Source organism: Halichoerus grypus, chromosome 10 (genome assembly GCF_964656455.1).
Source record: "Halichoerus grypus chromosome 10, mHalGry1.hap1.1, whole genome shotgun sequence".
Taxonomy (NCBI): Eukaryota; Metazoa; Chordata; class Mammalia; order Carnivora; family Phocidae; genus Halichoerus; species Halichoerus grypus.
Genome location: NC_135721.1, coordinates 130,887,615 through 130,910,403, shown reverse-complemented (window position 1 = coordinate 130,910,403; position 22,789 = coordinate 130,887,615). Strand labels below are relative to the sequence as shown.

At 41.4% G+C, this 22,789-nt stretch overlaps 1 protein-coding gene across 1 annotated transcript in view; it reads left to right on the top strand.

Moving 5' to 3' along the window:
• BCAS1 (brain enriched myelin associated protein 1) overlaps positions 1-22,789 on the top strand; it is a 112,275-nt gene that overhangs the window by 43,988 nt on the left and 45,498 nt on the right. Inside the window, exon 5 of the mRNA XM_036070840.2 lies at positions 6,623-7,194. Within this exon, the coding sequence (XP_035926733.2) occupies positions 6,623-7,194 (572 nt within the window). The remainder of the gene's footprint in view (positions 1-6,622; positions 7,195-22,789) is intronic.

Genomic DNA, 22,789 nt, shown 5'->3' with positions numbered 1-22,789 from the left:
GAAGCAAAATGAATTAATGAGATCATTTCAGAGACCAAGGAAGGCGCTGCAGAGCCCAAAGAGGAAATGGGGTGAGTGGAAGGGTGACTTTAGAAAGGGTGGTCAGGAGACACCTGACCTGAGGCCTGAATGATAACCAGGTAGCCATGGAAAGATCAGAGGGGAAACATTCCCAGGCGGAAAGAACAGCTAGAGCGAGGTCGGTGTGTTAAGAAGAGGAACACGGGCTGAGCTGAGGTTCTAACAGGTGTTGGCCATGGTAGAGTTCGGGCTTGATTTTAATTAGGGTGAAGCCCTCTTTGGATAGTTTTATGTAGATGAATGACATGATCTAATTTTTATTTAAAACAAAACAAAGTCACACACCAATGTCTCCCAAAGGTGAGAAAACACAGTTGTTGGTTTTTTTTTTCTCTTGTGCATAGTGTTTTCTTGAAAATCCACTAATTCCATTAACCAAACTTTGCTTTGTCCTCTCCCTCTCTTCTGTTCTTGCTTCTACTACAAAATGTCAAGGGTTTGAGCTTTGGAATCAGGCAAACATGGGTTTGAATCCTGACTTAAGAGCATCCTGCTTGAGAGCAGGATGATGTTTGAAAGGTGACTTTACTTCTCAGAGCCTCAATTTTCCCACCTGTAAAATGGGAGTGTTGATAGTACCTAATGTATACATTTGCTCTAATGCATAAATAAAATGCTTCTTGTTACAGACAGCATTTGCCATAATGCCTGGTACATGGGAAACATTCAATGAATGAACAGTTGTAGTAAGTGAAAATTTGAACTTTGCCACATGGAAAAAAAAACAAACAACCAAAACATAATCCTTCCTCAGAAGTTCTGAATATTGTAATAGAGACTTTGTGTGTGTGTGTTTAAAATATGCAATAGAACTCTGAGGAAGCAGCTTGTTTTGACTGAGAATACGAATACTTGATACGTAGAGAGTGGGAAGCATTCCTGAATCTTCTCTGGCCCAGATTCTTAGATTTTTGAAGATAAATTAATTCATATTATTACTATTTTTAGAAGTCTTTCCAGAGCACTCAAATTTGTAGGTTAAACCATTAGAATATTTTTTCCTTATGACTTATGTTTGGAAATATAAAATAGTAATTGTAGTAATAATATATTAATAGAACAAAAAAACCTAATTTTTCTCAAGGACACACCACATACCTGTAAGCAGTAAGCACCTTGTAGGAAGATTTCAATTAATCCTCTTAATGACCCTTTGAAGAAGGCATTGTTATTTTCTTGCCCATTTTATAAGAAAATTGAGGCATAGGAATATAAAGTAATTTAGCCAGATCCCAGATAGACCTTCCTTGACTTAGGATAGGGCTACCTCCTGATAAATCCATTGTATGTTGAAAATGTATTTATAGGCGCCTGGGTGGCTCAGTCGGTTAAGCATCTGCCTTTGGCTCAGGTCATGATCGCAGGGTCCTGGGGTTGAGTCCCATGTCAGTGTCCCTGCTCAGCAGGAAGTCTGCTTCTCCCTCTCCCTCTGCCCCTCCCCCTGGCTCATGCTCTCTCTCTCCTCTCTCTCTCTCTCAAATAAATAAATAAAATCTTTAAAAAAAAAGAAAAAAAGAAAATGTATTTACTATACCTAACCTACCAAGCATCATAACTTAGTCTAGCCTACCTTAAACATGGTCAGAGCACTTCCATTAGCCTACAGTTGGGTAACATCATCTAACACAAAGCCTATTTGGTAATAAAGGGTTGAGTATGGCATGTATATGAAATGTACTGAATATTGCACTGAAAGGGAAAGACAGGCTGGCCGTAAGGGTTGTCAGCGTACAGGTTCATGATCACCTGGTTGACTGGGACCTGCCACTACCCAGCATCACCAGAGGGGGTCGCCCTGCATACCGCTAACCCAGGAAAAGATCCAAATTCAACTCCAAGTACAGTTTCTGCTGAATGAGTATCAGTTTTGCACGTTGTAAAGCCGAAAAACACAAGTCCCAGCACTGAAAGCCGAGGACCATCTGTATTTCATATTTGAGAGTCAAACCGAGGTCCTCGGCTCCAGAATCGAAGTCTTAACAATGACACCAAAATGCCACTGGAAATAAGTTCTCAATCCCATGTCTGCCTACAATGACTTTCTTTTAAAAAGCACATAATACAAAATATATTTTCTGCACTAAGAAGATCAAAATGTTCAACTCTTCTAGATATTTGAGGGCTGTCATCTGCATTCTTACTTGATTCCTTTTTATCTCCCTAAACTCTTACACATTTTTTTTTTCATGGAAAGTAAAATCTCTTTGGTATGTCATCTGTTTGTCTGCTTTATGAGAAAACTTTTTATTGAAACCAGATTCAAGATGAGCTTCTCTCAAGATTGCTTATAGGAATTGAAAGCTTGGTTCCCGTCGTCCTGAAGGAACTTTTTAATTCTTTCCATAGTAATGTGAGGAAGGCATGTAAACAATATTCATCTTTGCAAGAGTATAAAACTTGTAACTCCAGTGGGTTTTCTTCCTATTCATTCACAGATTGGATGTGTGTGAGTGTCAGTGTGTGCGTGTGTGTGTGTGTGCGTGTGCATGCACGTGCACTTAAATCGATGTTTTAGGACATATTTTGTTTCCAATGTTTATCAGAGATCTCAAAAGTGGTAATTTCTTTCCTGAAGTGGATTTTTTCCCTTCACTTTTACTGCGAAGACAAAGGGTTGGTGGCGTCTCTATCCAGCTCCTTGTAACTTACTTCCTCCTCTTTCATTCTCTTTACCTTCCTTCCTCCCATACTAACTGCTTCCTGGACAGACTTGAAGAGCTTAGAGACAACTTCTCAGGAAGAGGATTGTTTGCTATTACTTGACAAGTGAAATGGTACTGGCCAATTCCGTGAAATTCTCTCCAAGCCACTGAGTATGTACTTAATTTAAGCTGGCATGAGTGAAAAAAAAAAAAACCTGTTGGCCACGTAATGGTAAATTTCATCTTCAGGCATAGCTGGATCCAGGTATTCAAATTCTATCACTGGGCATTTGTTCCCTGAATCTTTTGGCTCTGCTTTCATCTGAGTTTGTTCTGAGGCAGGCACTTGTGAATGTGATGCCCAAGGCCACCACTTACAGATGTACCCCCACTGGTTTGCCAATCCAAGCATAAAGAACGTAACTCTGTTCTAATGGGTTCAGCAAAAGCCACAGGAGTAGTCTAGCTTAGATCATTTTAGGAGGAGATAAGCATTTTAGTAAAGGAAATGGAAGCTCTGGGTGATACACTCACTCAAGTTTGGGGGGCAGACCTTCATTCTTATGGAATGTTCCATCTAGGAAGTCCTCATTCTTACGAGTTATCAAAAATACTTTCCCCATTCGCTAATATCAAGAGCTAAAGTTTGCATCTGCTGTAATTTCTAAATGCATTGAGGGCTAGTCTAGATACCTGGATGACAAGAATTTATCCTTTATTAAAGCAATATATTGGCACTTTTTAACAAGTCTGTCTAGGGACTACATCAAACTAAAAAGCTTCTGCACAACAAAGGAAGTCATCAACACAATGAAAAAGCAACCCACTAAATAGAAGAAAATATTTGTAAATCATTTATTCAATAAGGGATTAATATCCAAAATGTATAAAGAACTCAATAGCAAAAAAAAAAAATCTGATTTAAAAATGGACAGAGAATCTAAATAGACATTTTCCAAGGAAGACACACAGATGGCCAACAGGTACATGAAAAGATGTTCAACATCACTAATTATTAGGGAAATTCAAATAAAAACCACACTAAGATATCACCTCACACCTGTCAGAATGACTACTATAAAAAAAAAAAAAAACCCAACAAGAAATAACAGGTGTTGGTGGGAATACTACTTGGCCAGAAAAAAAGAAGAAAATCTTGCCATTTGCAAAAACGTGAATGGACTTTAAAGATATAATGCTAAGTGAAATAAGTCAGACAGGGACAAATGCCATATGATTTCACGTGTATGTGGAATGTAAAAAACAAAACAAATGAACAAACAAAACAAGACTTGGAGATACAGAGAACAGATACAGATAACAGGTGGTTATCAGAGGAATCAAGAGGGTTGGGAGGGGGTTCAGCTGGGTGAAGGGGGTCAACTGCATGGTGACAGATGGTAACCTGTGATCACTTCATAGTGCATACCAGTATCGGATTATTACTGCATTGTACACCTGAAACTAATATAACTCAATTTTTAAAAAGTCTGTCTTTGGGAAGATTTTTTTTTCCTAAAGACTTTTTCTCTGAGTGTAACACTCTTACTTACCACCAGCTCTTTTGGTTCCTGGCTGGAGAGTAAGGAAGAGAGGAAAAAGGGAAAGAGATTGGCTGATGCTCTCGGCATTTTGAAAAGCCCTTCCTTGTTTTGAATCTCAGTCTCTGCCTTTTTGTCAACTGTTTCCTCTTCTCCTGGCATGGACCGTCCCCACGATTCATTTATATTCACTGTGATGCTTCAGCTGCCTGCCCGGCTTACTTGGCACTCTGACACCTCCATCTATCACTTCCTTATTCCCACTCTCCCTCCAGCCTTCTCTCTCTGAGTACAGTGTTTACCACGATTATGAATTCCTAGAGCACAGGAAAAGCTAGAGAAGAAGAAGAGCTAGAGGACATACCCAGCGCTCCTACAGGGTGACTTCCCTGGGATCTGAGATTGTGAGGAACCCCTAGTGCTTGTCACTGGCCTCTGGACCATCTCTTCTGTGCTCCTCAGCAATTAGCATTCTACATAGAGACCCGGCTCTCCCTTTCTCTCTCTCCTTTTTGTTTGGTCCTGACTCTAGACACTGAGAGATACCAGAGTTGGGCAAAAACAATTGCTAATAAAAGTGTGTACCCGTGTGTGTGTGTTTCTCACACATATTAACGAGCAATATGAGCAGACCAAAAGATTCTCCCCTTTCTCCTTTTGTCCTTTTCTCTGTCTTCCTGCAAACATATTGTAAAAGTGATCTGGCTACGGGGCGCCTGGGTGGCTCAGTCGGCGAACCGTCTGCCTTCGGCTCAGGTCATGATCCCGGGGTCCTGGGATCGAGTCCTGCATAGGGCTCCCTGCTCAGCGGGGAGCCTGCTTCTCCCTCTCCCTCTGCCCCTCCCCACCTCTCGTGCTTACTCTCTCTGCTCTCTCTCTCAAATAAAGAAATAAACAAAATCTTTAAAAAATAAAAATAAGAAAATAAAAGTGACTGGCCACTGCTGTATAAAGCAAAACACAATGCTGGCAAAGGGGTGGGAGAATCCTTAAATCATAGTGTCTGTCAATTCTTAAACACCTACTACAGAAAAGACAATGTGCCAAAGTCGTTGCATATGTCTTCTCCCTTAAACATCCCAGTAATGCTGCAATGATACCATTCCCATCTTACGTACGAGGAAATGCAAAGATTTTTCCGTGACTTGACCAAGGTCACACAGTTTATCAGCAGAGAATCTTGATTCTTTAGGTTTCATTCCAAAATTCATGGTCTCTCCTTTTTTCCTGAATATTGCACTGCTTTATAAAAGATACCTAGGAAAGAAAGCAGTTCGGTGAGACCCATGCCGAGGTCAAAGCCGGAACAGCTGGATGCTGGAAGCAGTGTCCCTCCCTGGAGGAGGAGGCCGAGCCCACGTCCACACGCAGTCCTGGCACTAACCTACGTCTCTGATTCCATGCTGGTTGGAGGTCTAATTTGTGGCCCTGTGTGGACACTTGCCCTTCCAGCCTTCAACATGGAAACTTTCTGAGTACTACTTTTTAAAATCTTCCACGAGCTTAGGCTAACACAGGCCTGATGGTAAGACAGAGCACAAATGTCAGAGTCGGGTCTCTGCACATAACCAGACTCTGCGACTTAGCTGCTCACCAGGCAGCTGTGGGGATGTGGACCAACCCCTGTGGCAGCCACTTTTCTCACTTGCGGATAATGATAACAACGAACATGCATCAGGCACTGTTCTGTCTGTCATGTGATCTGCATCACAACATTAGGAGGTAAGTTCTACCATTTGCCTCACTTTGCCAGAAAATTGAGGCACAGGACAGTTAAGTAACTCAGATTCCAAGAGACAATTTAGCTCAGTGGTTCTCATATGTGAGTGATTTTTGCCCCCGCATAGGGCAATGTGTGGAGGCATTTTGGATCGTCACAACTGGGGGGTGGGGGGGGTACTGGCATCTACTGGGCTGAGGCCAGGGACGCTGCCAACCACCCATAGCAAAGAATGATCCGGCCCCAAATGTCAATAGTCCCGAGGTGGAGAAACCTTGTTCTAGCTCCAGAGCCCAAGCTCCTGACCACTGCTGCCTCCCCGATGAAATCGTGACAATTTGCTTCTCATGAGATTCCTCCAAAGCTACCACCGGAGAAGTGATACGAGTCACTAGGACAACACCTGGGATGTGCCCTCCGCCAACTGGCTGCCCTCCCTTACCCCCCCATTCCTCTCTCCCCAGAAGAGCAGGGTCAGAGGAGTCCTAGAGAACCAAGTTCTGCCTCACAGAGTGAGTGGACAACAACAGAGCCCCCGCTTCATCATGGCCTCTGTGTATAAAACGTTCGGAGTCCATTATCCTTCCTTGAATTTCCTCGCCGGGTTGAATAACCGCTGTTTATGTTTGTGTTTACAGTCGACTTGGGAATAAGTGTCAAGGAGGATAATGTGGCCACTTCTTCCCCCAAGACAATGGAGATCGGCGCTGTTGCAGATGCCAACGGAAAGAATCTTGGGAAAGAGGCCAAACCCGAGGCACCAGCTGCTAAATCTCGTTTTTTCTTGACACTCTCTCGGCCTGTACCAGGACGTGCTGGAGACCAAGCCACGGATTCATCCACTGGATCAGTGAAGCTTGATGTCAGCTCCAGTAACACTCTAGGGAACAAAGACCCAAGTGAGAGTGTGGCACTTCCGGGAGCAGCTGCGCTGGGCCACGACCCACATAAAACCCCAGGCCAGAGCCCGGCGGGGGACGGAGGCTTCTCTGCCCCTTGGGGACCAGCGCCTGTCTCACCTGAGTCAGGAGGAACAGCCTCCTCCAAGCCTAAGGACTCCAGCTTTTTGGACAAACTCTTCAAACTGGACAAGGGACGGGAAAAGGCACCAGTCAACAGCCACCGGGAAGCCGAGGGCACAGAGCGTCAAGACCAGGCCCAGGAAGTTTCCGGATTGTCCAGGCCGTCCGACGATGTCCCTGCAGAGAGGGTAAGTGCTGGACAATCCATTTTGTGAACCCCAGCTCGAGGTGCGGAGGGGGGGCTCCGAGGGGCTGAGACAAGGGCACCAAATCGCTCGGCAGTCACCAAGGGGCCCTGACAAGGCATCAAGCCGTCGACCCCTCTAGAACAAATAGCACATTGTAGTGGAGTGTCCCCCATGTTTCTGTGGGCGGAAACATCTGTTTGAAGAGCAATAACAGCTGTGACATCTGCTTTATGTAAAAGAAGAGAGGAGGTGAGTTACATACAGATGAATTCGTCCTTCCATTCATTAAAAGATGGTGGAAGACAGGTTGCATTTATGATCGATGGAGTCTGGAGGGAAAGGTGTTAGCAGAATAAAAATGGTCCCTAAAAGACTTCACTGCCCTGTCTGGTCTCAGTAGGTTGTTCCCCATTCTGTATGTTTATAGGCTTTCATTGGAATACATTTCATTTCTTCTTTTTAATAGCCTGGATTGATCTTTAACTATCTTTTGCACCAAAGTGTGGGTTTAAATGAAGAGCTTTTACAGCTCTGGGCAGACTCTTTTATGTACTAATTATTTTCCAATAAGCTGGAGTAATATCTTTGTAAAAACTAGATATTTTTTTCAGGAGGTATCTGGAATCAGCTGCTTTCCCACTGCCCCCCCCCCCCCCCCCCCCCCGGCACAAAGAAAGGCAGGTTCTTTTGATCTTAAAAAAGAGCATTGGCTTTTTATCTTGAGAGAGTTTGTTTGTATTTGGGCCGAGAAAGGAACTACTCGAATGAAAAAGGAAATAAGAGTTGATACAGTGTATTTTAAGGTACTTGTTTTTTGAGTCATTGGACTTTTAAATAACAGTATTTTTCAAAATTTGGGAATGCAGTTAGTCGTTGAGGTTAGAAGCAGGAAAAAATTAGAGCTGTTTTTCATTACAGGGTTCTATATCATGGCTGTTAATATAGTTGTCTTAATAACAACTAATTGCATTCCCTATTGCTAATAACACTGGCTGTCATTTATTGAGCACTTACGGTCTACCAGGCTCTGTTCTAAACACTGTACATAGATTATTCTCCTTAAAGAAAATGAGTATCACATTAGTCTGCGGTTTCAATGCACCCAGGATGGTGTCAAGAATTATATTTTAAATGTTAGTCACCAGCTAAACATTCTGGACAGTTACAACTGGGGAAAGATAATCAGGCTTGTGTGTTCAGGCTCTTACTATCAGCATTCTTGCTGTTTCTGTAAATTTCTCCTCCAAGAACTGATTTTCAGATTTTCTTTCAAAAGTTTAAAAAATTGTCGTTCAAATGCCCATTTCCCCAAATGTACCAGTTCAGGGCCAACTGAATAGCTTTCCTTATAATTCAAAGTAGGTCTTCAAATGCATCCAGGCATCGCATCTTTACTGGGTATGACACTGCCAGGTACAGGTGAGACAGGCTAGAGAGGTGGCCGGGACAGAGCCCTTGTCCTCAGGGACTTTGTGGTCCTACAAGAGAAGAGGTACAAAACCCCTGAGATCCTTGTGCGAGGTGCCAAGTGCTCTCCTTGGGGAGGCCGAGTGCCGTAGAAGATGCTCAGACACAAAGAGAATTGGCCTTGCTGGCTCGGGGAACATTCCATCAAATGTATAAACCTGGAGCTGGAAAGTTACTTGTCTTGGGGCTAGAAACTGGTCATCAATATTCATGAATATGTGAGAAACGATTTACTGCTTGACTCTGAGCAGAAACTCTTGAGTTCTCATTATTGGTCATGGATCCTGAGGCCACTGGGAGGTTATAACTTTGTGAATAGTTACATGTTCCATTCACTTGGGCATCCAAAGCCAACCCATTACCCGAGTCAGGAAAAGATGGAGTTATTTATGGGAAGAGGATGAAGGACTGAGCTTTACTATCTTGGGACAGGTATCTAGTGACTTATCCAGATCCCCCACCTTAATTAAGAAAAACAGGTTAGCATCTGAGACCTGACCCTTGAACGTTTTTAACCATAAAACCCCAATGCAATCAATCCATTCCCATTCTAAGAAAAGCACAGGACAGTTTAGAGTTGTACTTTATCAACCCAGCTTTTTTTATTAAAGACTCTTAGGACTGGCACCTGAATTTGAGTGGAATAATCTAAAACGAGATTTGACTCAGAAGATGGGGGCTTATGTTGGGAGCATGGCAGGTATCTGATATAGTCAAGCCCTTGGGCGATATTTTAAAGTTACCAGCACCTCTCAGAAGACCCCCAAGTTGTAACTTATCCTCCTTTTGGAAAAAGTGAGTTCGCTCCCTTAGATTCACCAGTGAAGTTTGCATTTGTCTTTGTCACACTACAAATGTCCATGCTTTTACTGACAGTATCACTGGAATCTGAATATTGAGTACCCATTCTGTACTATATGCATATAAAACATGGAAAAGCCAGGAAGTAGCCATTTATTGTCTCCCTTAGTCTGTGAACTTGTGGATATTCAAATACATATACCTGCAAAGCTTTTGAACAAAAACAGCCTTCTGATTATTGATGTTTCTCATCCGATCCCTGGCTGAGTGGTCTGTATTGGGCAGGGGAGAGGGAGAAATCAATTGTTCCATGAGTGTAATGAGAGAATCCAGGCCTCAGAAAGTAACACGAATAAAACTTCTCCATCAATGGCTTTCTTGGTGGGAGTACCGCATTATGCGGAAATGGCCGTCAATGTATTGATTCAGAATTCTTAGCGTAGATTATGCGCTGGGCTCAGCCCTGTGTCAGCTGCCCCTTCCCTCCCACTCACACAAACCCTTTCCCCCAGTCTCACTGCATGCTTCTTCCTGGATTGGAATTCCAACCACAAACCTGCAGAGCTGTGAATTGGGAGAAAGATGCCACCATTTCATTCTGGGAGAAGCACACAAATCTTCTGTGTTTTCAGAACGACAATCTTATTTTTGTGCCTCATAAAACTACATTCAGAGCATAGCATAATTAAAACAAGGCCAGAATTCATGAACAAATGAAGCATTTACTACATAAGCCAAAGAAAAGATAAATTATATGCCTGAAGGGTTTCACTGAGCTGTGATTCACACAAACCAACATGTTGGCAGGGACGAGATTTTTTTTTTTTAATTTTTCTAGCCCCTCAACAATTGGACCAGAGCTATAAGATATGCATTTAAGAGAGTCATTGCAAAAAGAAAAAAAAAAAAAGTTACATAATGAAAATTTGGTCTTTATCCGTTAAAAAAAAACAAACACTGCATGTCTGTTGTCAACCCGTAATTCCAGAAGCATCTTTGAGTTGGGGGAGGGGGAGGGGCTTAACCTGTTACCAAGCACGGATTCAGGAGATTTAAACAAGAATATGCCTTTCTTTAAAAGTTTAACTAAATTTTCCAATTATTATTTAAACACCTTGGCAAAGCATTTTAAAGATAAATCACGTTCTAGTCCTTCAAAGATCATATCATCTAGTAAGAGATGTAATTTTTTAAAGGGACATTGTGAGAAATGACTCCGATCCTCAAATTCATTCCGACTACAGATATTAAGAAAAATACTCCATGTTTTTGCTTCCTCGTATCCTTTTCTCCCTTGAACGCTTTTATCCTCCACAAAAACTGTTCTTGTCGAAGTGGCCATGATGTCGCAACTCCCCGGGGCCCTCACTGTGGCCGCCAAACCCCGGATGTCTCAGTCATGTCCTACTGGCCTTGCTAGTCACATCAGACACCCTTCTTCACCTGGTCCCTCACCACCCCCACACTGCCCGCAGTTCTTTAATCTCCTTGGCTGGATCATATCCTCCAAACCGTGGAGTTCCCCAGTCTTCAATTCCTAGACATCTTCTCTGACTACACTTACTTCCGTAGAGACACCCCCAGTCCCAAGGGTTTAAATACAGCTATCTGCTGACAAGTCCCAAATTCATGTCTGTAGCCTAGATCCACCCCTGAAGTCGAGCCTTAAGTATCCAGCTGCCTCTTGACATGGGTACTTGAATTTCGACATCTCCATTTGAAGGTTCGCCCAACATGTGCAAAACTGAACTCCTCTCTCACACCTAACAACAAGCAACAGCATGCTTACCTGTGTCATCCACAGGCTTCCTCATCTCACTTAATGGCAACCCCACCCTGCCCCTGCTATTTAGTGGTAGAAATGGAATTAAAGAACCAAGATTTCCAGAATCCTACATGGTGTAAAGTAGGGAACGAAAACATAAGCATTGTAGTCAAGTAGCTAAAGGTTTCAACTCAGTGTCTGTTGCCTACTGGCTGTGTGACCTTGGACAAGTGACTAAAACTTTCTGAACCTTGGTTTCTCTATCTGTAAAATGGGGATATCAATAGTGCCAAGCACATTTTCCCATTATTCACACTTGTAAAAGTTAAAAGAGATAAGCCATGTAGAAAACTCAGCACCGAGACGCTGCATTTTGAGAAAAAGAAAATTCAGCTATTATTAGCATCATGGTTTTCCCCCCTATTAATCAACATTTTTGTCTTTTTACTCTGCCCTTCCATAGTTCTCAACCGAAGCTCACCGAGACAGCACTGTTGAATCTAATTTGAAAGCAATGTAGCTTTCAACCCAAAGTCTTGATTTGAGTTAAAGGAAACCAAAAGGTGCAGGAGTTATAAAATTATTTGAGCAAAAATAGAAGTTCAGCGCCCTTGCCTACAAGCCGCGGTTTGTTAGTCTGACATTCAAGGGTCTCCACCGGCTTTCCTCTGTGTTTCAAATGTATTTGCCATTATTCGCTTAAATGTACCCAGTCAGAATGCCCCCCATGTGACCTGTGCAGATGCCACATTTTCTCCTCCTGTCTCTCTCTCTCTCTCTCTTTACCAAAAATTCACTTCACCTTCAATGCCAGGTTCTCCATGAGGCTGAATGAATCCTCCAGTATTTGTTTTTTATGCTATACATTAAGTCAAATTCAGTAACAAAATTGCTTTGAAGGAAGTGTCTTATCAAAACATCAAAACTTAAGCAGGAATTCCTGTATCTTTACCATTTTACAGAGGAAAAAACCCAAGCTTTAGGGAAACCAAGTCACCGACTCCAAGCTACATAGCTAAAGAGAAATGCCCATCCCCCAAGCCCATACTTTTCATGCTCAACATTATGTTTTGACCAAATTGTTGAAATTTGTGCAATGGGGTTGTGACTAGGCGAAATTGAATATTTGTCTGAGGAAATTTCTATTTAATTCTTTTAAATGTTAGGATGTGCAACATTGGAAATGACAAGTTAAAATTTAAAAAATTTAAAAACCACCTAATTCCCATGTTGGCGTGCCAAGTGAACTTTAAGCTGTGCTTTTATTTTGTTTTGTCTACCTTAGAGCCTCAAGGTCATGTCATTCCAACAGGTAAAGAGAACTACCCACACCAAAAGACTCTGTCAGTACAGAGGAAACTATTCTAAATTATGCAAATTATGGAGTAAGCAAGGTTTTTAGCTAGGATACTGTAATTTTTATAAATTGTATGGATTTAGCACTAAGAAACATTTGATATGAACTGTTTTCAGCAGCAGAGTTGATGTGCAAGTGTAGGAATTTGAGTGATCCAGGGCTGAGTTCAGATTCTACCACTTATTAGCTGTGTGGTCAAGTCAAATAGTAATAATTGCCTCACTTTTCAATAATTCATTATTCATAGGCTGTGTAGTAAGCATTTGGCATATTTTATCTGCTTTGATTTTTATAACAACACAAGAAGGTAGGTATTTTTATTGCCACTTAACAGATGAGGAAGCTAGAGCTCAGAGAAGTTAAGTTACTTGCCCAAGACCACACAGCTAATTTAGTGGCAGAACCATAATCAAGATCCATCAGTTGCTAAAACCTGTAACACTCAGTCATTTCCAAACCTTGTGTTTTCATCCAGAAAAGGAAGATACTGCCTGCCTGAGGGGAGATTGTAAGGATAGAGGATTATACAGGCAGTCAATAGTAATGATGCTAAGTGAAACAGTATATTTTCTAAGTTCTCAGAAAGTGAGAAATAAAGAATTATAAACTAAATGAAATGGTCTTCCTGCATGATGGAATGTGGGTAGTCTATCATTTAGGGTGCCTTTGACTGCAAGTAAAAAACCCACCCAATCACCAGTGGCATAGTTAGGAGAATATATTATTTCTTGAGCATAGTGAGAATTCTAGAGGTAGGGGGTTTACACTGGTTCAACATCTTCATACTCCAGGATGAGTCATTCTCCAGGGCCTACCATGTATTGTTAGCTTGGTTCACAAGTCTGCCCACGTGTGGTTTCCAGATGGCTTCCAGAGTTTCAAGTAGTGTACATCCATGGTCATAGTGTCCTTTCAAAGGGAAAGGGAGTTTCCTAAGAGTTACCTGTTGTAAATTCAGTCGCATATATGTGTCAAGGTCCAAGGAGGGCTTGTCAAGTTTCTTTAGTAGAGAGCAGACTCTGATAGCAAAGATGATATGCCATGAATAGAAACCAGATATATTTTTTTCTATCCAAGTTTATATCAGGAAATCATCGAGTACACAGAACTGTAGATGCTGCTCCCCGATCCCCTGTTCCTATGGTCTAATTTGATTATGACCCGCAGTAAGAACTAGATTTCACACCTTGACCTGATAGACACGCACATGAAAGCAACAAAGAATTCACAGAATAGTGCTGTTTTCACAGCACAGAACACACATTAGTGTTTTGTATTCTTTTCTCTTCTATTGTGTTTGTTGTTTTTAATGCTGGTTTCGACCCATTAAATTGTTTTCTAATCTACTAATGGTCACAACATGAAGTTTGAAAAAATTTCTTCACCATAATCACTCTTCTCATGTATGGAAATGGTGATCTTGAGGGATGTGGCTGTGTCTTATGCAACCAAGTGTTCCCAGCGCCTGGTACACTGCCTGGAATGCAGCGATGTTTGTTAGATGCACTTGACAAGAACAAAGATGGTACACATCATGTTACGACTTTGCAAAGAATCTTGGAATATAGTCTCACAATCTCATTATCAGCTCTGCCTAACACAGCTTTAAATAAAAAATGACTTCAAAATATATGCATGATATAGATACTTTCACTGAGATAAACTATGTTGAATCATATATCTGTATCATTTATTCGGTATTTTTTAAAGGTTCTATTTATTCATTTAGAAAGAGAGAGAGAGCATGTGGTGGGGGGTGGGGCGAGGGGGTGGGGGGTGGAGCAGAGGGAGAAGGTCAAGCAGACTCTGCACTAAGCGCAGAGCCCGATATGGGGCAAGATCATGACCTTAGCCTAAACCAAGAATCAGATGCTTAACCGACTGAGCCACCCAGGTGGCCCCTCAGTATTTTAAATTCAGTCTTTAACATGTTATGGTGTTAATCATCATGGTTGAATATTAAGTGAATGGTGTTTTGCAATGGATATGCAAAATAAATTTTGAGTTAACTTTCCCTTTGGTGCTATCCAGTCTGATTCACCCCCTGCCAGGTTATAATAACAGCCCTAATTTATTGAGCATTTACTAACTCAAAGAGAGGTGAAGTAACTTGCGTGAGGTCCTATGGCTAGAAAGCAAAAGAGCTGGAATTTATCTGAAGCTAATACTTTGGGACATTAGCTAACTCTGTGGAACATTGGTCCAATGAGATCCACCTTGAAACAGGGCTCACCATCAAATAGTTTTAGAAAATACAACTTGCCTTATCCTCTTTCCTGAAGATTAACAACGGAATCAGCCTCCTTAAGGCCTGAGAAGTCCTGCAGCAAGCAGATCTGCTTCACTTTGTTTAACTGAGCATTTCTTAAACTTAATTACCCATAAAACTGCTAGCCGTCTAACCAGTTGGGCATGGCTTCTGAGGGACTCTTCTTGGAAATGCTGAGCTAGGTATGTAGACCAAAGTTGGAAAATGGCCTCTTGCAGGATGCAGCAAACCATAGATAGATTTTATTTGAACTTCACAGTGTTTTAATATTTTAGATGATGGATAACATTTTGAAATGGACAAAGTTGACAATATTTTAAAATTATGAAATTCCAATACACTTCCAGATTTCAGATATTTCTGGAAAGTGGGAAGTTTCATCCTATATTCCCAGACAGGATGTGAGTTGTGGCTGCTGCTTGGGATGGGGCATTCACTCTCCAGCTTATCCAGTCCCCACTTCTCCCTTGTTCCCAACAGTGTGACATGGGAGTTGTCCTTTGCTACAACACTTACATTATTACTTTTTTGTGGTAAGGTTGAGAATAAAGTGAAATATCTCCTTCACAGACCACTTTACTTCCTTCCTAGCACTTATGCTCCCCGATCCCCTGTTCCTATGGTCTAATTTGATTATGACCTGCAGTAAGAACTAGATTTCACACCTTGACCTGATAGACAATTTGAAACTACTTAGGTGACCATCTTGTTAATAAACTGTAAATCCAGTCTGAGAGTCATTCTACTGGCAGGTGTTGAACAATAAATAAGAGGCTTGAATACTCTCATGTATCCATTCAACAAACATCTGAGTACTTTCTTTGTGCCAGGAATGATTTAAGGGTGGATAGAATGATATACCTCATGAAAGCTTTCATTCCAATGAAGAGAACAATGGTAAATAAGGAAATAAACAGGTCGCCTGGGTAGCTCAGTCAGTTAAACCTCTGACTCTTGGTTTTGGTTCAGGTCATGATCTCAGGGTCGTGAGATTGGGCCCCACATTGGGGGCGCAGAGTCTGCTTAAGATTCTCCCTCTTCCTCCCTTTCTGCCCCTCCCCCCGTGCTCTCTCTCTCCAAAATGAATAAATAAATAAAATCTTAAAAAAAAAGAAGAAAAAGAAAATGAACAGGGGTGCCTGGGTGGCTCAGTCGTTAAGCGTCTGCCTTTGGCTCAGGTCATGATCCCAGGGTCCTGGGATCGAGCCCCACATCGGGCTCCCTGCTCAGTGGGAAGCTTGCTTCTCCCTCTCCCACTCCCCCTGCTTGTGTTCCCTCTCTCGCTGTCTCTCTCTCTGTCAAATAAATAAATAAAATCTTAAAAAAAAAAGAAAATGAACAAACAAATAAACAAATAAATAAAAAAGGCTATGGATGACATGAACACAGAGAAAGTAGAGTGGAGAGGTAGCAAACAATTAAGTGGGTAGGGGGCAAGGCCAAGGAGTTCGGTCTAACCTAAAAATTCAGGGAAAAGGATGGGACTTTTTTTTTCTTTTTCTGCACGAGGTCAAACCATTCTTAGAAGGTCTGCAGCCTAATTTTGGCAGCATGCAAAACAGTTTTCTCGCTACTGAGAAGTGTTTGTTAAACAGATGACAAACATATTCTAGTCTGTGGGTCATTAGCTTTTATATTTTGAGGTACTTTTTTTTAAAAAACTGGATATTTTCCCTCTAATAAATGTGAAATGCCACAATCACTCTGGAGCTTGCGCATGTTGTAACAGAAGAATCTTCCACAAATCCCTTTTGCCTGACAGGACTTGCCCTGGGAACCACTCTCCACCCACTCTTTGCCCACGGCAACTGTATTTTTCCATTTTATATCATACATAGTGGACTTTAAGAGGGTGCCCCAAAGCAATGACTGCTGCGAAAATAAAACAAAACAAAGAGGCAAGAAAAGCACATTTCATTGCTTAATTCTCTATCCACATTTCACTTACCATTAAAGATCAAGTTGACAAATTCACTTAGCCCTCAAGTGGAGGAGTTCTGAGAGAGAAAATGGAAAACCTTATTCATAGGAAGCAAGTGTGAATTGCTTTCTTTGATAGATTTATTTTCCCCCTCCAACTCTGACCACAATGAACAACTGCTTTATTTAATCTTATAAATACAATATCTCTGCATCAGTCAACACCATGGATTAATGAGGCTCTATCACGTATAGGTGCTGTGTTGGGTTTTTGCTGCCGAGCTACGAGTTGAGGTCTTAATACCCTGAGGTTAGGTCTGCAGTGGTGATCTTACGATTTACCGTAAAGAGCATCACGCTGGATAGCTGGTCCAGCCAAGTCTGTTTCAATTAGAACAAGCAGATGAAATGAACAATATTGCCTCTCTTCCAAAGAGGAGGGAAAATGGATAAATAGAACGTTTTTAGACCTGTGTCATGCAGCTTAGATTCCCCTTAGGAAACATGCCAGAAGACAAAGAAAAGATAGCTTTCACGTTTCAATATTTTTAGGTTATTTGTATTGCCCTCTGAAGTCTTTGATAATTTCTTAATTAAGAAGATTGTTTCAACCCTGGCATGTTGGCAGTCTCAAACAGCGTGCTTTTTGAACGAGCAACTTGACACCTAGGAATTTATTGAGAAAATGGACAAAATTTTATCCACAAGGCTTTTTTTTTTAAATTCCAGCAATGTTTATAAGAGGAAAGTTGGGACGATTAAAACGGTCCAATAAGGGAGCTGTTCTGTTGATTATGGGACACCCTTACACCAGACATCATAAGCCAGCATGACACAGAAATGGAATGAGTGACCTGTGAAGACAGTGATCAATGAGAAGAGCAGGGTTCAAAACAGGAAGAATCCTTTTAGGGTAAAAATCCTATCTGCCCGCTTGCCAACACCTATGCATCCTTTAGGAATCCAGAGAGCGGTGTGGAATGAAAAATTACACATTGTTGATAGCAGTCATTTTCAGTAATGGAATAATGGGTGCAGGTTACATTTTTCCTCTTTGCTCATCCATATTTTCTCCTTTTTTATAAAAGGAGCAAGCACAGGGCATTGCCTGGCTAAGTTGAAGAACATACTACAATCTAGGTAATGTCCGGATCCTTCCAGCAGAGTGCGCTGTAGGGCTTGAGGCATCCCCAGCTGCCGCCCTAAGGCTGCTAGTAAGTTTCCGCAAGAAGTTACTTTTTTCTTGACTGTAATTCCGGAACTGTGCAATTCAGAGCTAGGATGGCAAATCCCTGTTCAGATAACACTGGCTTTTTAAATACACTTGTAACTGGTGTGTAGTAATCTCCAGTAGGAGATGAGAAAGAGGAATTTGGTTGTGGATGGGCGGTCTTTGAAGCCTTTGATAATTGACATTTCTTAGGCGCTGTGTTCTTTCCCTATTTTTGCCATGGGCTGAATGATGTGAATGAATGCCTTTTTATCAGCTGATGTGAATTTGGGCGGGAAGATTGGGGAAAATAAAAATTAGTTACAGTGATGAACTCTCCTTAAGTGGTTTTGAGCTTTGTGGGAAAACAAAGTAAATATATTATATGTAATGTAGAAAAAAAAAAAAAAAATATATATATATATATATATATGAAATTTTTAAGTTCCCCCAGAACATTTTTAATAGACTTTGGTTTTGGAGTTCCTTCCTGCTTGTTCATTAATTTGCTTTCCCTTCTGGACAAATGGGAAGATAAATTCTGTCTTTAAGAATTAACCAAATTCCATTTTTCTCCCTCAGTCTGACAATGGCTCTGTGCAGGTGACGGTACTCTCAGAAGAAGACAGTCTGGAGACCATTGTTGCCTAGCACACCATGCCCTTTGTGCTGTTGGGGCATCCAAGTAGGAGAGGAAACAGAGCTTTCCCTTTTATCCCAGGCAGCATGTGGCTCAAATTTCTTACAGATGGAAAGGAATGGAGTAATGGGTTTCTATACCATTCAGTGTTCTTCGGACAAATTTTCTTGTGTTAAACTGTACGCTAGGTGCTGATTCTCAGCACAACGATTCAAACTGAAACCAGGGGCACGCCATCAGTGAAGAAACCTAGATGGGGGAGACATTTATCACTAATAGCTCCAGACAAGGCTTTCATGGCTTATGTTTTCACTTTGACAATGTAGACCTTGCTTAAAGAGGCCGAAATCCAGTTGACAATTCACAGTTAAAGGAAGGTGCCAGAAGTTCCATGTGGGTTTTATTATAGACAATCAAATTATGATAAGGCAGCATTATTTTTCAACGTGACAAATTGTGATCACTTAACTAGAGTCCCTGTCTGTTTGCCCTTTGAAGCTAACAGCAAGGGGGGAAAATAGGCTTCTTCCCACTCAGATGAAAAACAAGCTGACACCACGAACACCTGTTTGTATCAAAGAAGTTTCCAGATATTTCCTGGGGAGCGTTTTTTGCTTCAGTCTAAAGTTTCTGTTTGCTGAGAATGATCTGGAGGCCTGATGAGAATAGCAAAGACATATTTGTAGTTAGGAACAAAGATCCTTCTACAAATAACTCAATATGTAAGGCATCATCTTTCCAACTGTGTTTAGTTTCACCCTCTGGGTGTTTTTTTAAATTTGGAATTAGTTGCCTACATTTTGTTTTAATTTTGATTTTTGTACGTAATACCTGGCTCAAATTAAGAAATTCTAAAAATGGTCTGCCTACTAATGCCACCCACTATAGATAATTACTGTTTGCATTTTTAAGTGTATCCTTCCAGGGTTTCTTTGGAAATACATAAGCAAATGCAAGCATAAATTTTTATTCCTTTTTTTTATTTTTTATTTTTTATTTATTTATTTTTTTTTTTTTTAAAGATTTATTTATTTATTTATTTGAGAGAGAATGAGAGACAGAGAGCATGAGAGGGAGGAGGGTCAGAGGGAGAAGCAGACTCCCCGCTGAGCAGGGAGCCCGATGCGGGACTCGATCCCGTGACTCCAGGATCATGACCTGAGCCGAAGGCAGTTGCTTAACCAACTGAGCCACCCAGGCGCCCCATATTCCTTTTTTTTTTTTTAATGCAGAAGGTAATATAATATGCACTCTGTCTAGTCCATGCTTTTTTTTTCAGGCAACACTATTTCCGTAACTGTACAGCTTCCTCATTTCTAACCCTTGTGTAGTATTCAGCTGTGTGGATGTGCCATGATCTAGTTCACCGGGACCCTAACAATGACATTGGACTGGTTTCCCAACATTTGCTAGTGCTCACTGCAGTAAATAACCTCATGCATTTGGTTTTTCACACGTGTGTGACTTAAAGTTTAGAGTCAATTCTTAGAAGGGGAATTGCTAGATAAAAGAGTCTGTTCTTCTTAAAAATTTTGGTAGATAATGCCAAACTGGCCTCAGTTGGTACTAAACTAATTTACATTCCAATCAGCAGTGAACAAGAGTGCCTGCTTCTTAAACCAGCCTCCCAACAGAATGTTTCCAAACATTTGGATGTTTATTTTTTCCTCTCAATCTTTCCTTTTATGGCATCCAGATTTTGAGTCACAGTTACAGAAGTCTTCTCAATCCAAAATTATAAAATATAAATATTTTTCCCATGTTTTCTTCTAGCGTTTTTATCCATTTGGATTCTGTCCTTCTATAGGGTTGACTTAGGACATCACGTAATTTGTTTTCAGATGACCACCTTGTTGGCCCTGTATCTTTGATTAAACAGCCCTTCACTTTGGATAGATTTGAGGTGACACCTTTATCATACACTAAATTCCCATATGTATCTGGAAAAAATGTGTTGTATAGCGGGGGAGAGGAATAGAAGCAAGAGAAATTAAATAGGAAAACTCTTGGTTTTGAGTAAACACCTGAAGGGAGTTGGTGGAGGTAAGGCAGCGTGGAGCGTACATACTTTTTGCCTCCGAAATGATCTGGGCCTGGAGTCAAATTCAGTTCTTTTTTTTTTTTAATTTTTTTTATTGTTATGTTAATCCCCATACATTACATCATTAGTTTTAGATAAATTCAGTTCTACTCTATGACCATACGCAAGTTATTTATCCTTTTCCTGCCTCAATTTATTCATCAGTAAAAAAAAAAAAAAAAAACCTTCACGAAATCCTTGTAAGACTTACATGAGGCCTTTTTAACTAGTTTAGCAGGGCCTGACACATAAAGGCTGGTCATGATTATTATTATCATTGACTTTTTTTTCTCCTCATTATACTTTTCCTCAAAGAATTCATGGCTGCAAAATATTCCATCACATGGAATGTGTTCATTCCTACACGTAGAAATGTAGGTTAGTGTAGCCTAGAGGTTAATCTCACACGTCAATACCACATGCTAATTTATTGACCTATTCCAGAATTGTTGGACTTTTTATTGATTCTTCATTCTTACTCTTCCAGAACTATCCTTTTTTTAATTATCAATCTTGAAATTATTGTAGATTCACATGTGGTTGTAAGAGATAATACAAAGAAATCCCTTTATCCAGGGTCCCTCTGCGGTAACATCTTGCAAAACTATGATACAGTATCACCACCAGGATATTGATATGGATACAGTCCCATGGAGAACATTTCCACCTCATGCTGCCCTCTTCTAGATACATCCACTTCCCTCCCACATCCATCCCCTCTCCCAACTTCTGACAACCACCCATCTGTGCTCCATTTCAATAGCTCGGTCCTTTGGACAATGGTATATAAACGGAGTCATACAGAACATACACTCTTTGGACAGCAGAATTTTCTGGAGGCTCATCAAAGTCATTGAGTCTATCAATACATATTGCTCCTTTCCTTCCTTTTTTATTGCTGAATACTATTCCATGCCATGGAGAGACCACATTTTGTTTAGCCATTCATCCGTTGAAACACATTCGGTTGTTTCCGGTTTGGGGCTATTACAAACGAAGTTGCTATAAACTTCCATGTGTAGGTTTTTGTGTGAATATATGTCTTCATTTCTTTTTTCGGTGGAAAAAAAGCCCAGGAATGCAATTGCTGGGTCGTACTGTGGTTGTGTATTTAGTTTGTCAAGAAACCGGCAAACTCTTTTCTACACAGGCTGTTCCGTTGTACCTGCCCACCAGCAAGCAGTGTGTGAGCGATCTAGTTTTTCTGCCTCCTTGCCAACGTTTTTTTGGTCATTTTTTTGGTATTTGCAGGTTGCTGCCTCCTCCATTTCCAAGTCTAGGATCTATGAGACAAAAAGCAACCCCAGGGCACTCCGCACTCTGTGGTTCCTCCATTCCCTAGCTGGTCTGTCTTCTTCTCCTCTCCGTCTGGCAGAGAGAAACCAGGGGCTTCCCGTTGTGCTTACTGGGAGGATAAGGAAACGTTCATATTCTCCATCTTTCTGGAAGCAGAAGTCATGTTCTCTCTAAAAGCCAGTCTAGGGGTGCCTGGGTGGCTCAGTCATTAAGTGTCTGCCTTCGGCTCAGGTCATGATCCCAGGGTCCTGGGATCGAGCCCCACATCGGGCTCCCTGCTCCACGGGAAGCCTGCTTCTCCCTCTCCCACTCCCCCTGCTTGTGTTCCCTCTCACTGTCTCTCTCTCTCTCTCTCTGTCAAAATAAATAAATAAAATCTTAAAAAAAAAAAAAAAGCCAGTCTAAGAAGAAAAAAAACATTTCAAGGAAAGGGCTCAAGTTCAAGCTTAGGATTTCAATGTGAAAGGCCATAAAGCTAAGACTATACTTTCAGGGATCATTTCTATAGTTTGTGAAAGGCCATAAAGCTCTCACTGGGGGGATCCCCAGGCAGACCCACCACCTCCTTGCATTGACCAGGAGGCACTTACCCTCAGTTGCTGTCCAAGACTCGAGACCCTGCTGCACCTGAGAAATCAGGGAGGCAGAGGTGAGCGTCTTCAGAGATGTCAAGAGAAAATGCCACGGGGCAGAGGGGAGAGTTGGAGGTCTCCTCCGTTCCTGGAGTCCTGTCCAACCGTGTCTCCTCCATCCAGAGTGCTTTATGCTGGGTAAAGAGCTACTGATGGTT